This window comes from Chamaea fasciata, unplaced genomic scaffold, assembly GCF_029207755.1.
Source record: "Chamaea fasciata isolate MVZ Bird 193981 ecotype frontalis unplaced genomic scaffold, bChaFas1.0.hap1 SCAF_2, whole genome shotgun sequence".
Lineage (NCBI taxonomy): Eukaryota > Metazoa > Chordata > Aves > Passeriformes > Sylviidae > Chamaea > Chamaea fasciata.
The window spans coordinates 88,187,461-88,206,649 of NW_027094087.1; the positions used below are offsets into that span (position 1 = coordinate 88,187,461).

Here is a 19,189-nt window from a genome sequence, read left to right on the forward strand (position 1 = left end):
TGACAGTCACAAGGTAGGGAAGAAGATGTCAACCTCAGTGCAGGCCTACGTATCCTCCTCATATTACCTGGTCCTCCCACCTCCCAGAAAAAGACATCCTTGTATCAGTTACAGGAAAAAATTTGTCTGAAGCAAACTTTCTGTGCTCTGATTCAATTGAAGTCACAAGCTCAGTGCTCTAGAGTTGCAAACATTTCCTTCCATAACCATTCCTTCAGAAGATACACAGAACATCTTGTATTTTCCATGTATTTTACTAAGGTTTAGACCAATGCTTTCTCTTGTCTTGGAAGAGGATGTATGTGGAAAAAGCATATTTTTGGTACATTCGTGGCTGAAAGCTGCAGCTCACACACAATCTGCTCAGAAGAGACCTGGAAACACATTTTTCTTGGAAATAAATGTAGCTTCATATACAAGAGACACTTGCAGGAAAATATGACCTTCTCTCTCAGGTCTCCAAGTGATTCATAAACAAACGAATCCTCAAAGATGTTTTGTGAAAGCAGCAGAACTAGCTTTTTACAGGTGAGAGACAGGCAAAAGGGATATTCAAGATATCAGCTATTACTCAGTGTTGAGAAATCAGAAACGCCAAGTAGTACACGTGAAGCCCAACACCTCCCAGTATGGAGAAAGTCAACATTCAATTCCACTCAGCTGCAGGTAAGATTTCATTTGTCATGATTGAACCTTGTTTGCAACTGCAACTAAATGGTAAACTAACAGTAACAAGGGAGCCAACTACTGTGCCACAGCAAAAGATATACAGTCTTTGTTCAGCAAGCCTGTATCCACAACAGAGCCAAAAAATAACCTCACAACATCCACTGGGTCTTTCCCACTGAAAGAGACTCTGGAACAAGCAGAAGTCCCTTTCCATGCAAAATGCATCAGCTGAGAATATACTCTTTACCTCTTGTTAGCTAAAAAAGTACAGCAGTGAAACATTTAAAATGTATACTTCCAGCAGTATGTGACAGAACCATTCCCAAGGCCTTCACTGCATGTGGGAAGACATACTCGTACAGAGCTGCTCCTTCCTTTGTTTTGCCCAGCACTCTATCTTAAGAAGGCCACTGAATCCTTTAGGAAGGGGTTGTATTTCACATGGGCTTTCCAGATACTTCCATTAATAACAAGTGCAGAAAATATGGCACTTGGAAGGCAGTATTCAAAATAAAAATAACTCATTCAACAATGCTGACCAAAAAGCCTCTTTTGCACTGCACAGCCACAGCAGCAGCCTTGCTTTCCAGTATTGGTTGGAAACCAGCAAGGGATCAAGAAAACAAAAACAACACATTCTCTACAGGCACTTACAGTCACAATGAATCCATTATTTCTTCTCCCTTCTATTTATTCACCTCACCCCACTGTAATGTTGTCTTTTAAAAGGAGTAATCTTTTATTTACAGTATCATCTAGCAAAGCTTTTCTCTGCAGCCTACTGCTCTGAAAAATCTATTTTCCATGCAGCTAATTTTTCATTTGCCCCTTTAAAACTGGAATCTGTCTTCTCAAAAGAAACTCTTCCACAGACAAAGAGATTTTGGAACCAGTAACTTCAAAATTGTCATAACTCTCCTTTTGCTGTTTCATGAACATCTCATTTGAAGTGATCCTTTTTATATGTTGAGTAACTTTACTCCTTTTAGTATTACTTGTCTGTGTCTTAGCTATGTCCCGTTACTCCGAATATTATCAATACCATGTAGCAATGACTGACTACCTCTACAATATTTCCACTACCAAAGTCAATTAGTTCCCCAGGTTTGCAGCAGTAAGTCATGTACAGTATTTTACTGAATCCTAGAGAAAGGAAAAAAACCTATTTGGCTTATATTTATACTGCTAAATGTAAAGAGAGCTTGAGATTTATCCCTAATGCTGAGATAAAATGCCATCAACTGCCTTCTGTCCTCACAGTTTAAGACAATGCCTTCCCATAGCAGACTGATCAGAAAGAAAATTCCTTGAGCAATCCAAAAAAGAGCCTAAGAGCAAGATTATAAAACACAGGATTGTTAACTAGCAAAACACTTCGGCTCACTCTGTTATTTATCAATATGAATTTCTTCACACAGACAGGGCCTGCACAGATGAAAAGAAACAGTAAAGAAGCAGGAAAGGTTGCAATGGCTTACAGAGATACCTCCTCTGAATAAGTATTCAAGACTGTTCTATAGCTGTCAGTCAAAATGTAATATTAATTATCCAGTCTCCCCTGCAAAACAAAGCTGTTTATGGTTTTCAGCATGAGTCTTTGCCAGTGATTTAGTTTGAGAGATCTCAGGTCTAAAAACTACCAAGGGTATCAAGGAAGCTATAATAACTCCTTCATTTAAAAGGACATATTTTAATTTTATAAGCTTTAAGAACAGGTTGTTTTGACTGTCTTAGAAAACAGATCAATACAACTCAAACGCCGAGTTTCTTTTAACCAAAACAATTTGAACATGGTATGTTGTGTATCCTTGTAATTCACAAGGATATCAGGCAAGCTTCTCCTATTAATTACCAGTCCTTCTTTCTTTCTTCTTCCTTTCCTCTGTGGATCTATCTGAACAGAAAGTATGAGTTAGACCTTCCTGCACAAAAGATCAGGAAAGGAAAACCTACAAATGTCTGCTCTCCAGCAGACAACTGAAATTTAAAAAAATCTGCTGGGGAAGTCCAGGCAGTAGCAGGGGTGTCACTGTGACATACAAATCTTTACCAATGTCTCAGCCAAAATTACTTAGATTGTTGTCTGCATTCCTTGCTCTAACAGTCACTTTCTTACTGATTCATATTCATTCCCATGTGTTTCACAGATCAGTAACTCTCAAAATTGTTCCCAAACCTTTGAATTGCAATCACAGCAGAATTACTATCACTGTGTACACTGGATCCACCTATGACGTGTTTAAGCTACAGTACTCTACAATGAGGCTGGGTCCAAGGAATTTTATTTATATGTCCTGTCAGTTGGATAAAAAATGTATATAAAATACTCTGTTACTCATAGCTTTCTGGTATTATTTTGCAAAAACAGTGATGCTGAGATGTGAATGTCATAAACACTAAAGCTCCTAAACAAACCGGGAAGGACAGCCTCAACGATCTGACTCCATACTTTGGGCATAATGCAGGTCCGTGAACACAACCTACAACTTTATGGTTGAAATATTACCATGCTTATAGTTCAACACTTCAGCTCTTCTAAGGCAATTCCAAAACTATCACTTAATGTCATAGTTGTATCACAACCAAGCCCATTTCTTACCACTAAAGCTTTCAGAGTCACATAGCTGGTGTGAAAAAAATAGATGAAGAAAGTGGAAGGAGAAGAAAAATTTTCCTGTAACATTCCCATGTGACCTGAAGTGTTGCTTCAGCTCTGGAGAATTTCCTTACAGGTCAGTAATATAAGAAAAGAAAGAAATCTAGTTCACAAAACACCCTTAATATGCACAGCATTTAAACTGCTGTATATTTTTATTTACAACACACCTATGCAGATGATGCAAATCCCTGCCTTGAAGATAGTATCACATTCTAGTCAGTACGTGAACTAATGCAGAATATTGGAGCAAACATTAATACCTAGATTTCCAGGTGGCTCCAGAATGCCAAATGCAATTTTTTAAAGGTCGAACAGATAACTGAATGGCAAGTCCTGAACAAAGCACAAAATTCACACTGCGATACTGTATGCTGAAACTCCCCTCTCACTGCTTTTTCTGGTGGTAAAGTCAAGAAATGCTTAATTCAAACGGTCAAAATAAGCGAACACCAGCAGAAAAGAATGCACTAAAAATGCCTTGGTCAGTACAGGCTACTGAGGAACTCTGACACCAGCAAATAGTCAACTTTGACTAGATTCAAAAACCATTCTGATTCAAACAGGCTGTCTGGAAGTATAATGCAGAAATTTAGTTTAACTTCACATTTTTTGGAAACACTATTAGGTATTTAAGGTACTCAGCAATGTGCATAATGATGGAAATCTTTGTAAGAAATGACCAAAAATGCAAAATAACTTTGCCTGTTTCTTCATTTTATTGAAGCTGAGAGATTCTGGAAATATATTAGCCTGAAATACTACAAATCCTACTGTTTGGGGCTAGGTCACTCCTACTGAAAATCCTTTTAAAAGCACAATGCTTATTTGCATAGAGGAAATCAGACCTTTTCAAAAGGTAAGGTTTCCCCCACCAATAACAGCATGTCACCTAAACACTACCCATCCCCCCTCTCTTCTCCACACCAGCTCAACAGTGTTTCAGAATATATCCGAACACAGGACAAGCTTGGGCAGACTTCAGTAACCCATAACGAAGTACAAGAAATACGTCACAGAGCTGCCCCTAGGACAAACAGCTCATGTGCATCATGATTTTTTACTTAATGTACGTGTGCACTGCAGTTCCACCTTACAAACCTTTCCCATTCATTGTAAATCCTGCATAAAATTTATGAGATGGTATCATGACTCATTCTGTGATTTTAAGATACAGCCCATTTTAAAAATTACCTACTCATGCCCCTCTAAGAGAATACTGCAGTGTGTACCACAAACCTGCAAAAAATGCAACACCTTACAGCACAAGGATTTCTCATAGAACTACAATCTTCAACTGAAAAAGGGTTTTCAGACTGACAAGGAATGTTTTGCTACAGTGAAATACCGGAGACATCACCCTGAACAAGAGCAGTATCACCATGTTGGACCTTCAGTGATTTAAAAGAAAACAAAGGAGACAGAACCTCAGCCTTCTCTGTCTGGTAGAAGAGAAGACAGAATTACTACTCTATAGTAAAACAGCATTTCCCAAAGTCTTATCACTTCAGCTTGATTCTGTTTTCAAGGTTTAAAAAAGCACTTAGAATTTTATAATTTCAAGGTTTAAAATTCTATACAATATACTATGTTTCATTTATACTTTTGTATATTAAAGCTGCAAATAACAAGAAATACTGATATGATTTTCCTTAGCGTGCCACATTTGCTAATTGAATAGTCTCCTAGAGCCTAGCTGAACCACAATTAAGCAAGATTTACATACAGGTAAAGAATCAATGAGAGTCAACATTAGTTAATGATGAGTTTCTACTTGCTGGTTAGGAAACACAAGGAAACTGGCATGTATAATTTCTTAAACACATTTTAAATTGCATTTTCATTCTCATGTTACTGTCCCTGTCTGAAAACAGGCATTACATAGCCAGGTATTCATTAAGCTCTGTATTTATACCTACATAATTTTAAGAGATTTCAAAAGTACTTAAAATATATTGCTTCTATATAAGTACTCAATAAAGACCTTCCCCATTCTTACCTGTATATTCTGATTTTGATTATTCTCCAACATTCCACATTTATCAGTAATGGCCCTATTCAATCCCATTGACTTCTGAGCACACTAAGGTCACCTCAGTTTAATCTGTCTAAAAACTATTTACTATACTGAAAGCGATACTATACCTATTAAGAAGACTAAAGCATATTTTCTACAAGACGACTGCTCATCTGAAAACACGCAACAGGTGAGAGCAATAAAACCTTCCCATTAAAGAAAACAGATTTTGCAACAACAGGATAAATGTTCCTACTCAAGATGTTCTCTTTTTCCCTCCTACCCCTAAATACACATATTCCAGTCTTGCCATATATAGGCCTTCAATAATTACAGAAAAAACACCCAATTTCATGCAAGTTTAATACCTGCTTCATGTATGCATAGCACATGGTCTCTGCAACTCGCTTTCCTTCATCATAGCAGGCTCTTGGACCTATTGGATTCACATGCCCCCAGTAATCCTCATTTTGAGGGTGAACTTCAGGATCTGTGGGGGGAAAAAACACCTTAGATTATGATATATCAAAAGATGAATATATATGATGAAACTTTCAGGAGAACATTGGTGTTACACAAGTCAGCACAGCTTCTCTCTGAATTCTGCATTTTAGAAAATCTTACATTTTAACACCATTTCTTTAAAGTGCAATCACTGGAACCATGAAAACAGCAGTGGCAGAAGATGAAAGACTAGTAAAATAATCGAGTACAAGCAAACAATAGCCAGCAACTGCTTTCCCTAAAAGAGTGTGTGAACAGAGGGTTAAATTCAACTCTTCTCTGCAAAGACAGACTACCTCAAGGGCATAAATATGACTTTTTCCTAATGTGTCTCAGAGGAAACATTACAGGTTATATAGGCAGCAGTTATGTAGAGGAGGCATTATAGGTTATACAGGAAAGTAAAGCATATTCAAATTTCATGAAATACAAAACAAAGGAAGAAAAATGGAGAAAACAGGGAGGTACTGCATTTCTTAAGGACATGAGTGACATACCACAAAGTACTTAGCATTTCTTCTATTTTACCCTAAGCATTTTTACTAGTTATCACTAGGCACAATCAGGTTAAACAATCCTTTGGTTTGATTCAGTATACAAGCTCTTGATCATAAAAAACAAGCAACCAAACAACAATCACCTAGGAACCTGGATGGTGTGTGCTTTATATGCTTGAAGAACTACAGACACTTTGTTAAATTTCTCTGTTTGTTGTCTTCAGGACAGTATAATTTCTACTGAGTTTAAAGCTTGCAAACATTACTGTAGAATTTCCTAGTGTTGAAAGCTAATTTTTGAAACAGCCTTGACAGTCAGTTCTGATTAAACCTTCCTGATTTTATGCTGCTCAGACATGATTATGAATGAATTAATGCCACATGAAAGCCACAGAGCAATGGTAAAAGCTTAGAAGATTTACATGATTATAAAAGCCCATAGCAATCTTTAAAGGGTCTGAAAAGATGCTGTGGGAAAGCAGATACTCCAGAACGGAGTTTGTTCAGTTACAGAAGAGTCCTTGGGGCTACCATTTTTCTCTGCAGAGCCTGACCATGGATAATCTAAGGCTCAGGAAGCAGTAGGAATGCTGCACATCCTCAAGCCACTTTGACTAGCCAATCATCTTAGTGATCTCTTTGAATCTTCTGAAGTTGCTCCACACAAAGCTTACACCCAGAGGCATGTTCTTTGTCCTTCCTCACTTTTTGTTTACAAAGATTTGTATCTTGTAACACAGGTGACCATTTTCTGTTTATCTGTTTGTTCTTACAGCCAAGAGTCAAATCTACTCCTGCTGAGCAGGGCACTGTGCCTGTGTATCTCCACTCATCTTGCAACACTGCTATTATCAATTATGCAGTAGTTCAGAAGGAAGTTTCTCTAGCAGGCACAGGGTCTGCTACACACCCAAGGAAGTATTAAAGATTCTTGCTGCATCCAGTCACCATTGTATCCATCATTCTTTCAGTCCTTTACTTCTAACAGTAAGAGAGAGAGCACTGCCAAATACTACATTTTAAGGGACACCAGAACTGCATGCACAACCAGTATTTTCTTAGCTTGGAGATTACGTCCTTTGTCTCTTACACACCAGGGCAATTGCTAAATCTTAACAATACAATTCCTATGTGATGGGAAAAAGATATGCATATTTATTATTGAAATGATCTTTCTTCTCAGGTTATCATTATGGCATCTGGACTTTAGAGTACAACACTCAACTTCCCCAAAAGCCCTTTGGAAAAAGAGATGTAAACCAGGACACAGGAAAGATACAGACAACACTGCAAATCTGCCACCACTCTTGACTAGAAACATAAAACAAGCACTGTAAACACCCTTCTCACATTTTAAACTGTAAGAACATCTCCTAAAATAGCAAGATAAGACAGTGATGAAAACCTATTGTTCTGGTACCTGACAAAAGATGTGTAAATATCCTTTTACACAATCATATAGAAAGTGCTTTAAATACTGTTTTATTCTTCTTACCTCCATAAACCTCTGATGTAGAGGCCAGCAGCAACCGTGCTCCAACACGTTTAGCTAAACCTAGATTTTGGGCAATGGAGAAAGAAGAACGTAATTAGAGCAAGTGCAAGAATCTTTTACTCATGCTAGCTGTTTAAGTGTGATCCTGTTTTACATGTTTATAAAAAGAATTAGATTTTTCTAACTAGGCAAATTTCACTGTAAATCACATCCATAGCTCCCACTTCCAAACTAGAAAATTAAAGAAACAGCAGAGCAGCACCTGTATGTGATGTGTTTGCTTCTAGGACTAGCAGTTGCATTGAATCAAGATCCAAGAACTTAATCTATTACAACCTAAATAAAGGCCAAGGAAATCAGGATCTTGAAACCACATAGTATATTATGATTACCAAATCCTTCTTTACATAGATTAAAGACAAGCTATGCAAAGAAACTTCTACAACATAACATGTTACAGGACAAAAATCAATCTTTTCTCTTTTATTATGCCCTTTTAAACTGCTTGGATGATCCTACCCATCACTTGAGATTCTCCTGCATTCCATTTCAATGGCTTTCTGGTCTTCGAGTTGGCATGGCAAATCAAACAAACCTCTCACCTGTGCCATTCTGATACCTCAACAGCTTCTGAATCACTTGATTCTCTGAACTGTACTCTAGTCTAGAGTATCACTCAAGTAAGAAACTAAGCTATACTAATGCCTAGGAGTTCTTCTGACTCATAACAATTCTTAGGATCACTGACAGTCAGATCATTCTGCATCACACCAAATGGCACAAAGATGGGAGGAAAAAGTAGAAAAGGCTTTTCATAGACCCATTCCCAGCATCAAAAGTAACAGGCAAAGCTGAAAATACGGCATTGCAATTACCCAGCATGAAGTTAGATATTGAACACTCTTTCAGAATTTGCTAGCCAAAGCATGCACAAGAGGGTGCAGTACTCCTGCTATCTGGAGTTTAATCCAGTGCAGCTCCACATAGTCCAATGTTCGCTGAGGTGGAAAGAAACACTCACCTACAGTAATTGTGGGAATATTCCACAGTCACCAAAGTGAAAACTGCAGTCATGAACACAACTGTGCTATAAAAATCCCATGCTCTTAACTGTCCCTGTTACTTCTGTAATTACTGCACACCCCATAGCCATGTTAAAGGCACAAAGTTCTTGTGCTTTGACAGCCATGCTGTCAGTGTTCACGTGCAGATATATTTAAAGAAAAAGGACAAAAGTCTTCAAATAGGGTAAAAATACTCCCAACCTTATTTTGCTTAAAGAAACAACTTTTTAAAATGCATAACTCATTTGCTTCATCCTCCCCTCTCCCCAGCAACTCTGTCAGGATTATATAATGTCTAATCACGTTAATAAAAAAAATTCCACTTACCCAGCATATTTAATGTCCCAATAGTGTTGGTCTTCAATGTTTTTATAGGATTATACATGTAATTTGGAGGAGAAGCAGGAGATGCTAGATGATAGATCTGGTCCACTACAGAAAAATGGAGGGGATAGCATTGTAATTTTCCCACATAAGATATTAAATGAGAAAGTATTAAAGTTAAGAAACTTTGAGCACTTCCTGGCACTGGAAGCCAGAACTTCCTGTATTGCTACCTACAGATGGTATCTACACAAACCTGTTGTAACTCTAAGAAAAACTTGATTTTTAGTAAAACAAAATCTAGAGCATAATGTAACATATCAACACTGTTGACATGGATATAGATGTCTGTGTTGGTGTTCACACTTTTCCACTTGTAAAAATTTCACTGAGTACTTCAGTATTTGCAATATTCTTTTACCCTCAAGTTCTCAAGTGGCTACAGGCTTCAGAGTATTTTTCTAAAATAGACTGTGAACCAAAAATGGTAGAATTTTTTTTTTCAGTATGAGGAGAAACCTTTTGGGAAAATTAAATACTGTATTTTTATTTCGAGACCCTCTGTCAATGAAACATTAATCAGCTTTGTATAATTTATAAATTAAGTATAATGGCAAGACAAACATGCAACTTTTGACTTTTTTTCCTGCTATTTTTGTTATATATACATAATGCTTTGGAAAATACAGTATTTTAGCTTTAATTAAAAAACACAAACACACAAATCAAAACCCAATACAGAGATTTCAGCACACTCCTTAACTCCCTGTTATGAAATACAATTAACCAAAGAACTAGTCAAAATTCACTGTCTGAGATGATTGAAAGTTGGAGGTATTAGAAACAAAAGACTGTTGGAAACAAATTTGTTAAATTATAATAAAAACAAAGCAATGAAAACTGTATTCATTTTCATAGGCAGTATCTGATATTCAAAAGCTCAACCTGCAAGCCTTTCATAACATGACTGTTGTAAATGTGTAAATGTCTGTCTTCTATGCAACTTGAATCACAGCAAGCCAGAACTGTGTAAAAAAACCCACCTATGAATGAGCAACTGCAAAAGCAAAAATTAAACATAAGCTCAAATGGGATGTTTAAGGAAGAACAAATCCCCTACACCAAAGTCATTCAAGAAAAACAATCACAAGGTGAGGTAATAATTAGGATGGCCTGATAAAAGAAAGGGAAAATAACTCCTTTGTGTTTCAAAGAAAAGTTAGGTTTGGTTGCTTTTTTTATGAAGAAGACTTGACATTGAAACCAGAAGGAAGCTGGAAAAGTCAAGGCTAGCTGCTATTCTGACAGAAGAAAATAGTGCATGGCATAAGGCTGTCTTGCCCTGCAAAAGAACACTGCTGATCAAACAAATGCTTTCCTTCTATTTCCTTAGGTGTTTTATTATTAAAAAGCAATAGCAAATCACAGCATTAAAAAATAATCTGTACTTAGACCACATTGATTTTTCTTAGCCTTCTGTTGGGGGCTTTGACTTTCAGAGTATCTGTGACATAATGAACTTTTTTCTCCAGTTAAATTACTTCTCCTACTTAAAACAGGGCAGAAGCACCCTTGAGTTCCAAATAAAAAACAAAAAACAAACAAACAAACAAACAAAACCCAAAAAAAACCCCAAAAAACAAACCCCCCCCCAAACAAACAAAAAAACCCCCCACAAAAACGAAACAAAAATTTTCTTTTTTTTCCATTTGAATACTATACTTAAACAGCACAAACTGTATATGAGTTACATGTAGTAAGAAAACAAAAAAAAATAGAAATGGTTTGAATTGGAAGAGACCTTAAAGATCACCTAGATCTCACCACACATTCCACTAGACCAGGCTGATCCAGGCCCCATCCAGCCTGGACTTGAACATTTTCAGGGATGGGGCATCCACAGCTTCTCTGGGCAACCTGTTTCAGTGCCTCACTTCCCTCACAGTAGAGATTCTGTTTCCTCTCTCTAATCTAAGCCTACCTTCTTACAGTTTAAAGCCATCGCCCCATGTCCTATCACTATATGAAAAAATAAAATATCAACTATGAGGTTATCACCACTCAACTAGCTGAAAACACTGAAATACTAGAGGAATGTGCCTCCTGTTGAAGACTTCCTTCCCATTCTCAAATTTCATTTGACAAAGCAAGTACTCAAACCTTTGCTTTCTGACCTCTAATATACATATATACTAAAAAAAAAGCAGACTAGTAGGGCAAGAGCATACATAAGTGGCTTGAATTATCCACATGAAAGTCATCCCTTACTTTCAACAGTCTATTGAGCTATGAAAAAATGAAAAATTGGTAAGTTTTCAAAGCACCAGCATCTCCTTCACATTAAACATTACATTCTTTTTAAAACATTCAGAACATTATATTCTTTTTAAGATAAGCATGCATTCTAGCAATAATGCTTTAAAAATACCAGCAATATTGGCATGGTAAAATATTCAGCTTACTTTCTTTTTGAATCCCTAATGAAGTGTGCTTGTATAGAAGTCAAGTTTTTCTAGATTAACTGTTGTGCCTACTGTCTACTGGGCAAGCTCAGGTCCTGACTTCTATGTAAAATAGCTTGGATAAGTACATACTGGATTATCTGGAGAAAGCATTCCAAAGTTTACCCCATACTGCAGCCCTGCATTGTCACTGCAACACAAGAAATCCTGCAAAATAATTTAATTCACTGATTAAACTCATAATGTTAAGTGACCAAAATAAGGAGAAATTATTTCAAGCCATACCTCACCCCAGAGAACAACTGACTATCAACATAAACATAAGATAAGCTCCTAAGGCAAATTTAATGCCTGTTACTGCAAGTTTTACTGTCTTGACAGAGTAATGATATTTGACAGTATGCTCATGCAGATGCCACAAAATATATCTACTTATATGTTGCCATGCTCTCTTTGGTCTACAGCTGTTTATCTCTAGAGCACAGATGAAGCTTCAGCTGCCTAGAAGATGTCAAAATAGCTCAGACAGCTACAGAGAAACAGTTTTGGCAGATGTGTAACGCTGTTGACTATTTTTTCTCACATAAAAAGGTGCAGAGAAGTACAGTTTCATGTAGCAGGTTCTCTGCTATTTGTTCTTGAACGATCAGGAAATAGTCCATCGAACCACTATCAACTCTGGTGCAGCATCAAGAGAGTTTGTCACACGAGGCATCTGTTATAGCAACACAAATAGCATCCAAAGACAACCTGACGCAGCAAGAGCTGGCGGAACAAAGTTCCCAGCTCAGGCTTAATTCCAAGCCCTACCTGCACTGCTAAAACAACTGAAACTTTTAAGAGTGTGTCTGCAACTTGAAGCTAGTTAATTGTTCTGCGTTATGAAGTGTGACATGGAATAACTACTCCTTACTTTGGTTACTGTGACACTGTAAGCTTAAGCAGAGAATAAAGCTGGAATCAATTTTTGTGCTGGGAAAACAATGCAAAAATGTAGCATGGGGTAAATTTTAACTGGTTTGTCAAACTTCAGTACACTTCCTAGAGATGAGTTCTAAACATAAATAAAATATATGACTGCCTCAAGTTTTGTTTAAAGTATCCCCTTCCCACAGCATGCTACTGTCATAAAACCAAAGACAAGGGGTGCACTGGAAGGTGGCAAAAGGAATGCTCTGTAAAGATGCTGACTGATGCTTGCAAGCAGCAGGTAACTCAAGCAGTGGTGCAGAAAAATTAACAAAGCAATTGCTGAAGTCACCTACAGCCAACTCAAAGCTGAACTCTGACCTGAGTTTTATGCTGTTTCTTATACCTATTCCTTCACAACCCTTTCTAAATCAGGTTTTTGACAAGCTGTGGTGGGATTTTCAGAAAGAGAAAATGTCACTTCAAAAGCATTTTGGTCTGTTAGTAATTTACTGCCCAATCCTAATCTATCAAAGCAGAAATGAACTCTTTTCTGCCTCCCTCTCCATCCACCTAATTATTTTGTTTTGTGGTTTCTTTAGTTTGTTTTTTTTTTTTTTTGAATATTACTAATTTTTAAGACACAGCAGCTCATATAGGAATGGTTGCTTTAATGGCGTGTGACAATTCAGATACAGAAGGTCAAAAACTACCATTCCTTTTGCTCCACAAAGATACACCTAGGCCTATGATTATCCAAGTGGTCATATAACTGTTAGCTAGAAACAAATGCATATAAAACACAAAACCCCAAAAACTCCTTCAAATATTCAGATTTACTTATTTTTAAACATGAAATTAAGTGTAAAAAACTGTGCAAAAGAAAGATAGAAGGCAAGAAACCACTCTCCTTCTTTTAGTCCTTCATTCTTCCTTTGTTTCCCAGCTAGCACTTGTTTTAAATGAAACAAAGAAGAAACTGGTGGAAAAACAAGGTTTTCCTTGCCAGATGTACAGTCTTGCCTGTCTCATTTGCCTCAATGTACTTTTCCCCTGTGCATAAAGGCAAAAATCGATCCCTGACTCTGTTGTACACCACAATAACACAAAGACTCTGACTTCAGAAGGCTGAAAATGACTCTTTCATTGTTGGGATGCGTCTCCCTTTTTATACTACTCTACACAGACCAATTCGATTGGTGAAACAAAGACAAACCTCTTCAACCACATTGGTCAGAGCAGAGGGTCATCAAGAAGAAATCCCTTCTAGGGAAAAAATGTAAACAGATTTACAGTTACAAAAACATGTCTCTTGTTTACAGAAAGTTCCCTGAGAAAGGAATTTCAGAAACCAAAACATCTCAGGCACAAACCAGGGCTACAGACCCATGTAGGACAGGCAATCAGGCAGCTACAGGCCCTCTGCCTCTTGTCTGGGAAGGAAGATTTTGTATATCAAGCCTCAGAACAATGAAAACCATCACTGGTTTTCCAAAATATTTAGAGAAAGCTGGACACTTCAGTAGGGTGAAAAGTTTCTACCACAAACTTTTCATATTTGATCCATCAAGCCGACAATACTGAAGTAAGAATTTTTTCCTCATTCCACCTTCCCTCTATTAACTGTCAGGTCCGAAACATACCTATTTCTTTTTTTTTCCTCAGAATTTCAGCAGGCCAGCTAGACAAAGCCATCTACCCAGCTTAGCTGACAACCTTGTGCATAGTAGCACAAAGTTAACAGTTATTTAAGATAGCAGGCAACTTAACCCCATTCCAGCAAGAGCTGTGGAAAGCTACCCAAGCTACAGCTTTTCAAAGCATTAACTGTTTCATATTGGGACACTAGCTGCCGAAGGACAGAAAGAAATACATCTAGTAATTGACCTCCACAACTCTTTCTTGTTACATGAGGTAAAGAAAAGAAGTTTTACAACATTTAATACAAAGCCTTGAGCTAGCCTTGCAATAAAGTCATAGTGCACTTATTTGAAAATAGTTGTGTGAACAGTTGTGCAAAGTGTTGGATTAAGGAACATTAAGGACCACAACAGAACAAATGGTAACAGTAAAATTCTGCGAGTTTTGTATGTACCACATATGGAAGACTAGAATTTTGTTAACTGTGAAGAGAGCAGCAAGTAGCTTACCAAGCACATGATCACAAACTACTGTTAAGAAACATTAAACAAATTTGTCATGCTACAATTTATTGAAAAAAAAAGTAAAAAAAAAATTCATTTCAAAATAGCACAAACACAGAAGCTGGCATAAGCACTCAAGCCAGGTACACAACGTACACTGTGGCAAATATAGAAGCCTGTGCTCAACATAAAGTTTAAGAAACATATTGCAAGATAAACAGCAACTAATATTTGCCAGTTATGTCCTTCCCTATGTGAAAAGTTTTTTAAAAATCCCTAAAATTTAGCATACATGGAATCTGCAATACCTAAATTTGAACACAAACATTCAATCTTGTCTTTTCCTTAATGCTAAAAAAGAATGATAAATAGAACCACTTGTCCCATGGTAACTAGGACACAAAACTCATAAAACTCTAAAATACTACCATAAAACTACTTTCCTTCGTATCATCTTTATTTTCTAGCCCTAATACTGTGTATGTTCTTCATGCTTCCTAAGTGAATGGTAAGGGAGAAATCTACCACCTTTCCCGTGACAGGAAATGACCTTCATCTTCAATTTCTGCCTTCAACACGTGTCATGGTCCCAGAAAGGACTAAACGGGTCACTAAGTCCACTAAGCACCTCCATCCATCACTGTATTTGCTAGTCAGGAAGCCCTGAGCAGAAAAGCTTTGATCAGAAGCATACAAATAAGTTTCTACAGCTTGAATTTATGAACTTTTTTTTGTAAAAAAAAACCAGCTGTGCCAATTTCATTACTGGAGGTCAGGTTAGAGAAGCTCACACAATGAAGTGAGACATTTCTATTGCCCTTAACTAAAAAGGACTACAAATACAAGTTCATTTATCTGATGTTAAACACATTGTCTGTAATGTCAGGCAAACAGGAATAACTTCATAAAGATTTACCATATTGCTCATACTAGAGCAGTTTTGGAGAGCCTCAAACCAGAGACCAAGCTCAAGGCACCACTGCACTTGGCTCTGGACAAACAAAATAAAGCAGCATTTGTTACCCTCTGCCTTGCCAATAGACTTTCCCGACCACACAACTTAAAACCAGAAAGCTGGACATATTAAGCACAGAGAATGAAGACTAGGAAGGGAAAAACTTGGGATGGAAATATGGAAGGAAAAAAACCCAAAACAAACAAACAAAAACCCCCACAAAACCAAAACAAAACCCACAAAAGAGGTGCCATGTTTTAAAGACACTCCTTGTGTTTCTATTTGTATGTGCTTTAAATTACCTGTGAGAGGACTTGAAGACTGAACTATTCTGGGATACTGTAAAATACTGTTTAGTAAAATGTTACCATCCTGATACCTGGAAGGCTGTTATTCACAAAAAGGCTACAGACTACTCTTTTGACCAATCTTGTGAGACTGTTGGTCTTAGCCTTAAAAATCAACTCAGACCTACAAATCAGCAGTCTTTGAAAATAAAAGATTTTTTAGTCCCAGTCAAGCAAATGATTTATTAAAATTCTATAAATTACTTACCTATGTAGCTAGCAACTACAACACCTGCAAACTCTGAAAGACAATATCCTTGTCACTATGTGCATCACATGCTTCCACCCTGTCTCTCAACTTGCAAAATGTGTTTTTATTATATACTTTTAAAAGCTTTTTCAGTGGGAGTCAAAAGTGCCCAAACTACCTTTATGTTCACAACAGTCACTGAAATTACAGTCAACATTTAAGAAATGTTTTTACAGAAACTGGACAGCTGGCACGAGGAATTAAAACAGAACAACAAACCAAGACCAAAACTGAACAGCTTTAGTTAACTTAAGATAAGTTAATCTCAGAACATAAGCCATAAAACAGTTTATCATTACCTGCCACTTACACTTCTCTCTCATTTCTTATTATATTACTTAGGTAGTGCACATGAGCACGTTTTAAATGAAAGTTTTTGAGCATCAGAGTAGAAGTACTCTTCACTGCTCTGCCCTAAAAGTTTGGACAGCAGTTTCAGCTGCCACAGACTGCAATTTTAGAAGCACCATACAGTATTTTTCAAAATATACTGTGCACCTTTAATTAGGGAAATGAAATCAGTTCAACTGACTCAACTGCTTCCACTGTTGACTGTAAATCTGTGGCATTTTCATGCCTGTTTTTGTTTCAAATTTGTGAAAGGCGTGGAAAAAACAAAACACTACTAAGCAACCAGAAAGAAATGCAAGACCAAAGTGTGTTCCTGTGAACTGTGAAACAGTTCAGCTGAGGACATCTTTCAGATAAATACAGGAGATAGCTGGGTTTAAAGGAAATGTGCACATATCACTTTACAGAAGATTGTTTTAAGGATTCCAAAAGTTGCTGAGGAAGCAGGAAGAAGAAACTCCAGCAGGAGAAGGATATGGGCTACATATAACTGTCTGATGTTTTCTTCCACATTTATTCAACCGCCATGTGTGCCCAAGCGTAGTTGAAAACCAGACCTCAAGACTAAGAACTGAGAGACATTTTTTCCTGTTTAGGGGTCCAGTCTGTGAAATGATCCTGTGCTGTCTTATGACATCACCTTGAAAGTGGCTTGGTTTTTCATGTGTGCATTTTTGGGGATTTTGCGGAGTATATGGGCTGTGTATTTTTTTAAAAATTTGTTTCCATATATCTGTGTTTTTAGGTTGTGGTTCTTTTTTGTTTGGTTGTTTTGCTGTGGGTTTGGGGTTTTTTTTACACATATATTCAAGTACAACAATATTTCACCTAGAAGTACAGACTTTGGTGGCTGGAAGGGAAACAAAAACAACCCCTTTTTACTAGAACACAGAGTCAACTCTAATGCAAAGATGAGTAAAAACAAGACAGCACTAGTGCTTATGTCACTATGTAAACCAAGTATGTTACTAATAACATAAATTTATTTAATACAGAATTTCATTTGGCATTTTATCTATTACCCTCAAGTAGGGTACATCACAGTAACACCACATGAAGCATTAATTCTCATTTGTTTTCCAATTAACATGTGTGTGTTTTTACATTATGGTTTGTAAGAACACGAGTGACACTGCTCTCAAGTGACTATCCTGGGGCATTTGTAATCTTAATGACTGTAGAGAATAAGGCAGCAAATAAGTAAAAGTGGATTTCTATATTTTTTTTTCATGATAATACAAAGAAGAGTGTTAATTCTTTTTCTTTCCAGACTAACCTTCAGAAAAAAACCCCGTCTTCCTGTACCAAAAAAGTGCCCATTTAATAGTGTATTAAAACTCTACGTGAGGGCCAGACTGAAATGAAAATATGTTTAAAAACACAGAACTGAACTATAATAGGGAAAAAGGGTTAATATAGCTACTTCATACTTTTTTTTTTTTACTATTTTTCATCTTTCAAGATTCGTGAACTCCATTCATTCCACTAAAGAATTCAAAACCCTTTTTCTTCTGCTTGAAAAAAACAAAGTGAAAACTTGTGCATTTCCATTGACATTTCCAAAAGCTAAAGCAAATAAAATCCTAGTGGAGGAGAAAAACACTCAGCATTAGAGATAACTACAGTTATCACAGGGCTAAAAAATAAAATTTGTGTTTATGTGATTTATTACTGTCTCTGGCCAACCTAGATCAAGATCCAAGAATGCCGAGTCCCACTTCGTGTCATGGATCAAAGAAAATGACGCAGCCAAGGCAGATTGTGCGTAGGCATCACTGTGAAGCTCAAAGCTATGAATCTTGAGACTAAATTCACTTTTCCATATCCAAAGTGAAAGCACCGTTCTTTCTAGACCAAAAATGAGGTCTCTCAGAAATAAAGCACTGATTATCCCCTCTGGAACTGAACTGTCAAACAACCTTATGTAACCTGTTTTAAACAGGACAGCAAATACAGAGAAATTCTTTAAACATAAACCTACTTTTTATCATGACTGCACATTCATTCCAACTTCTATTTACAAGTAAAAGAGAGAAACCAGGACTAAGAAAAGAAGTATCTGATCTATACACCAACTTGCTGATCTGTCACAAAAACTATCCCCCCCATTGCCTCACTGGACTATAAACTCTGCAATGAAATAAAATTTTACCATGTCCTTAGTGTATGAAAGTCCATTTTATTTCAACACTTAGCCATGCCAGCCTCAATTTATACTGTTGGAAGATGAAAAGATATTCAACAAACTACCCACTGAATAACACGTAATAATTAGCTGTCAGTACAAAATAGGGAATTGGTGTCTTGATTACATAGGCTATAGGAAAGGTAGCTGAAGGATCTCAGAATTCCCATTCATTAGTGCCTAGTTAGCTGGGCAACAATATTACCAACGATGGTAATTCTCTGAGAAAGTCTCAAGTGTAATCAGTCAGAAAGAAGGTAATGCATGGAAAAGATCAGAAAGGCTGACAAATTGATCTGGGCGAGGTATGAGCTACCAGCACCTGTAGTCAGTTAATAAGATCCTTGTTCCATTATCCTG

General features: G+C 37.0%; 1 protein-coding gene across 2 annotated transcripts in view; it reads right to left on the minus strand.

Moving 5' to 3' along the window:
• Positions 1 to 19,189, minus strand: part of UXS1 (UDP-glucuronate decarboxylase 1) — a 57,863-nt gene that overhangs the window by 11,605 nt on the left and 27,069 nt on the right. For both annotated transcript variants that reach the window (XM_066176672.1, XM_066176671.1), the window contains 3 exons: positions 9,230 to 9,334; positions 7,839 to 7,898; positions 5,711 to 5,832 (listed from right to left, as the gene is read on the minus strand). In XM_066176672.1, the coding sequence (XP_066032769.1) occupies positions 5,711 to 5,832; positions 7,839 to 7,898; positions 9,230 to 9,334 (287 nt within the window). The remainder of the gene's footprint in view (positions 1 to 5,710; positions 5,833 to 7,838; positions 7,899 to 9,229; positions 9,335 to 19,189) is intronic.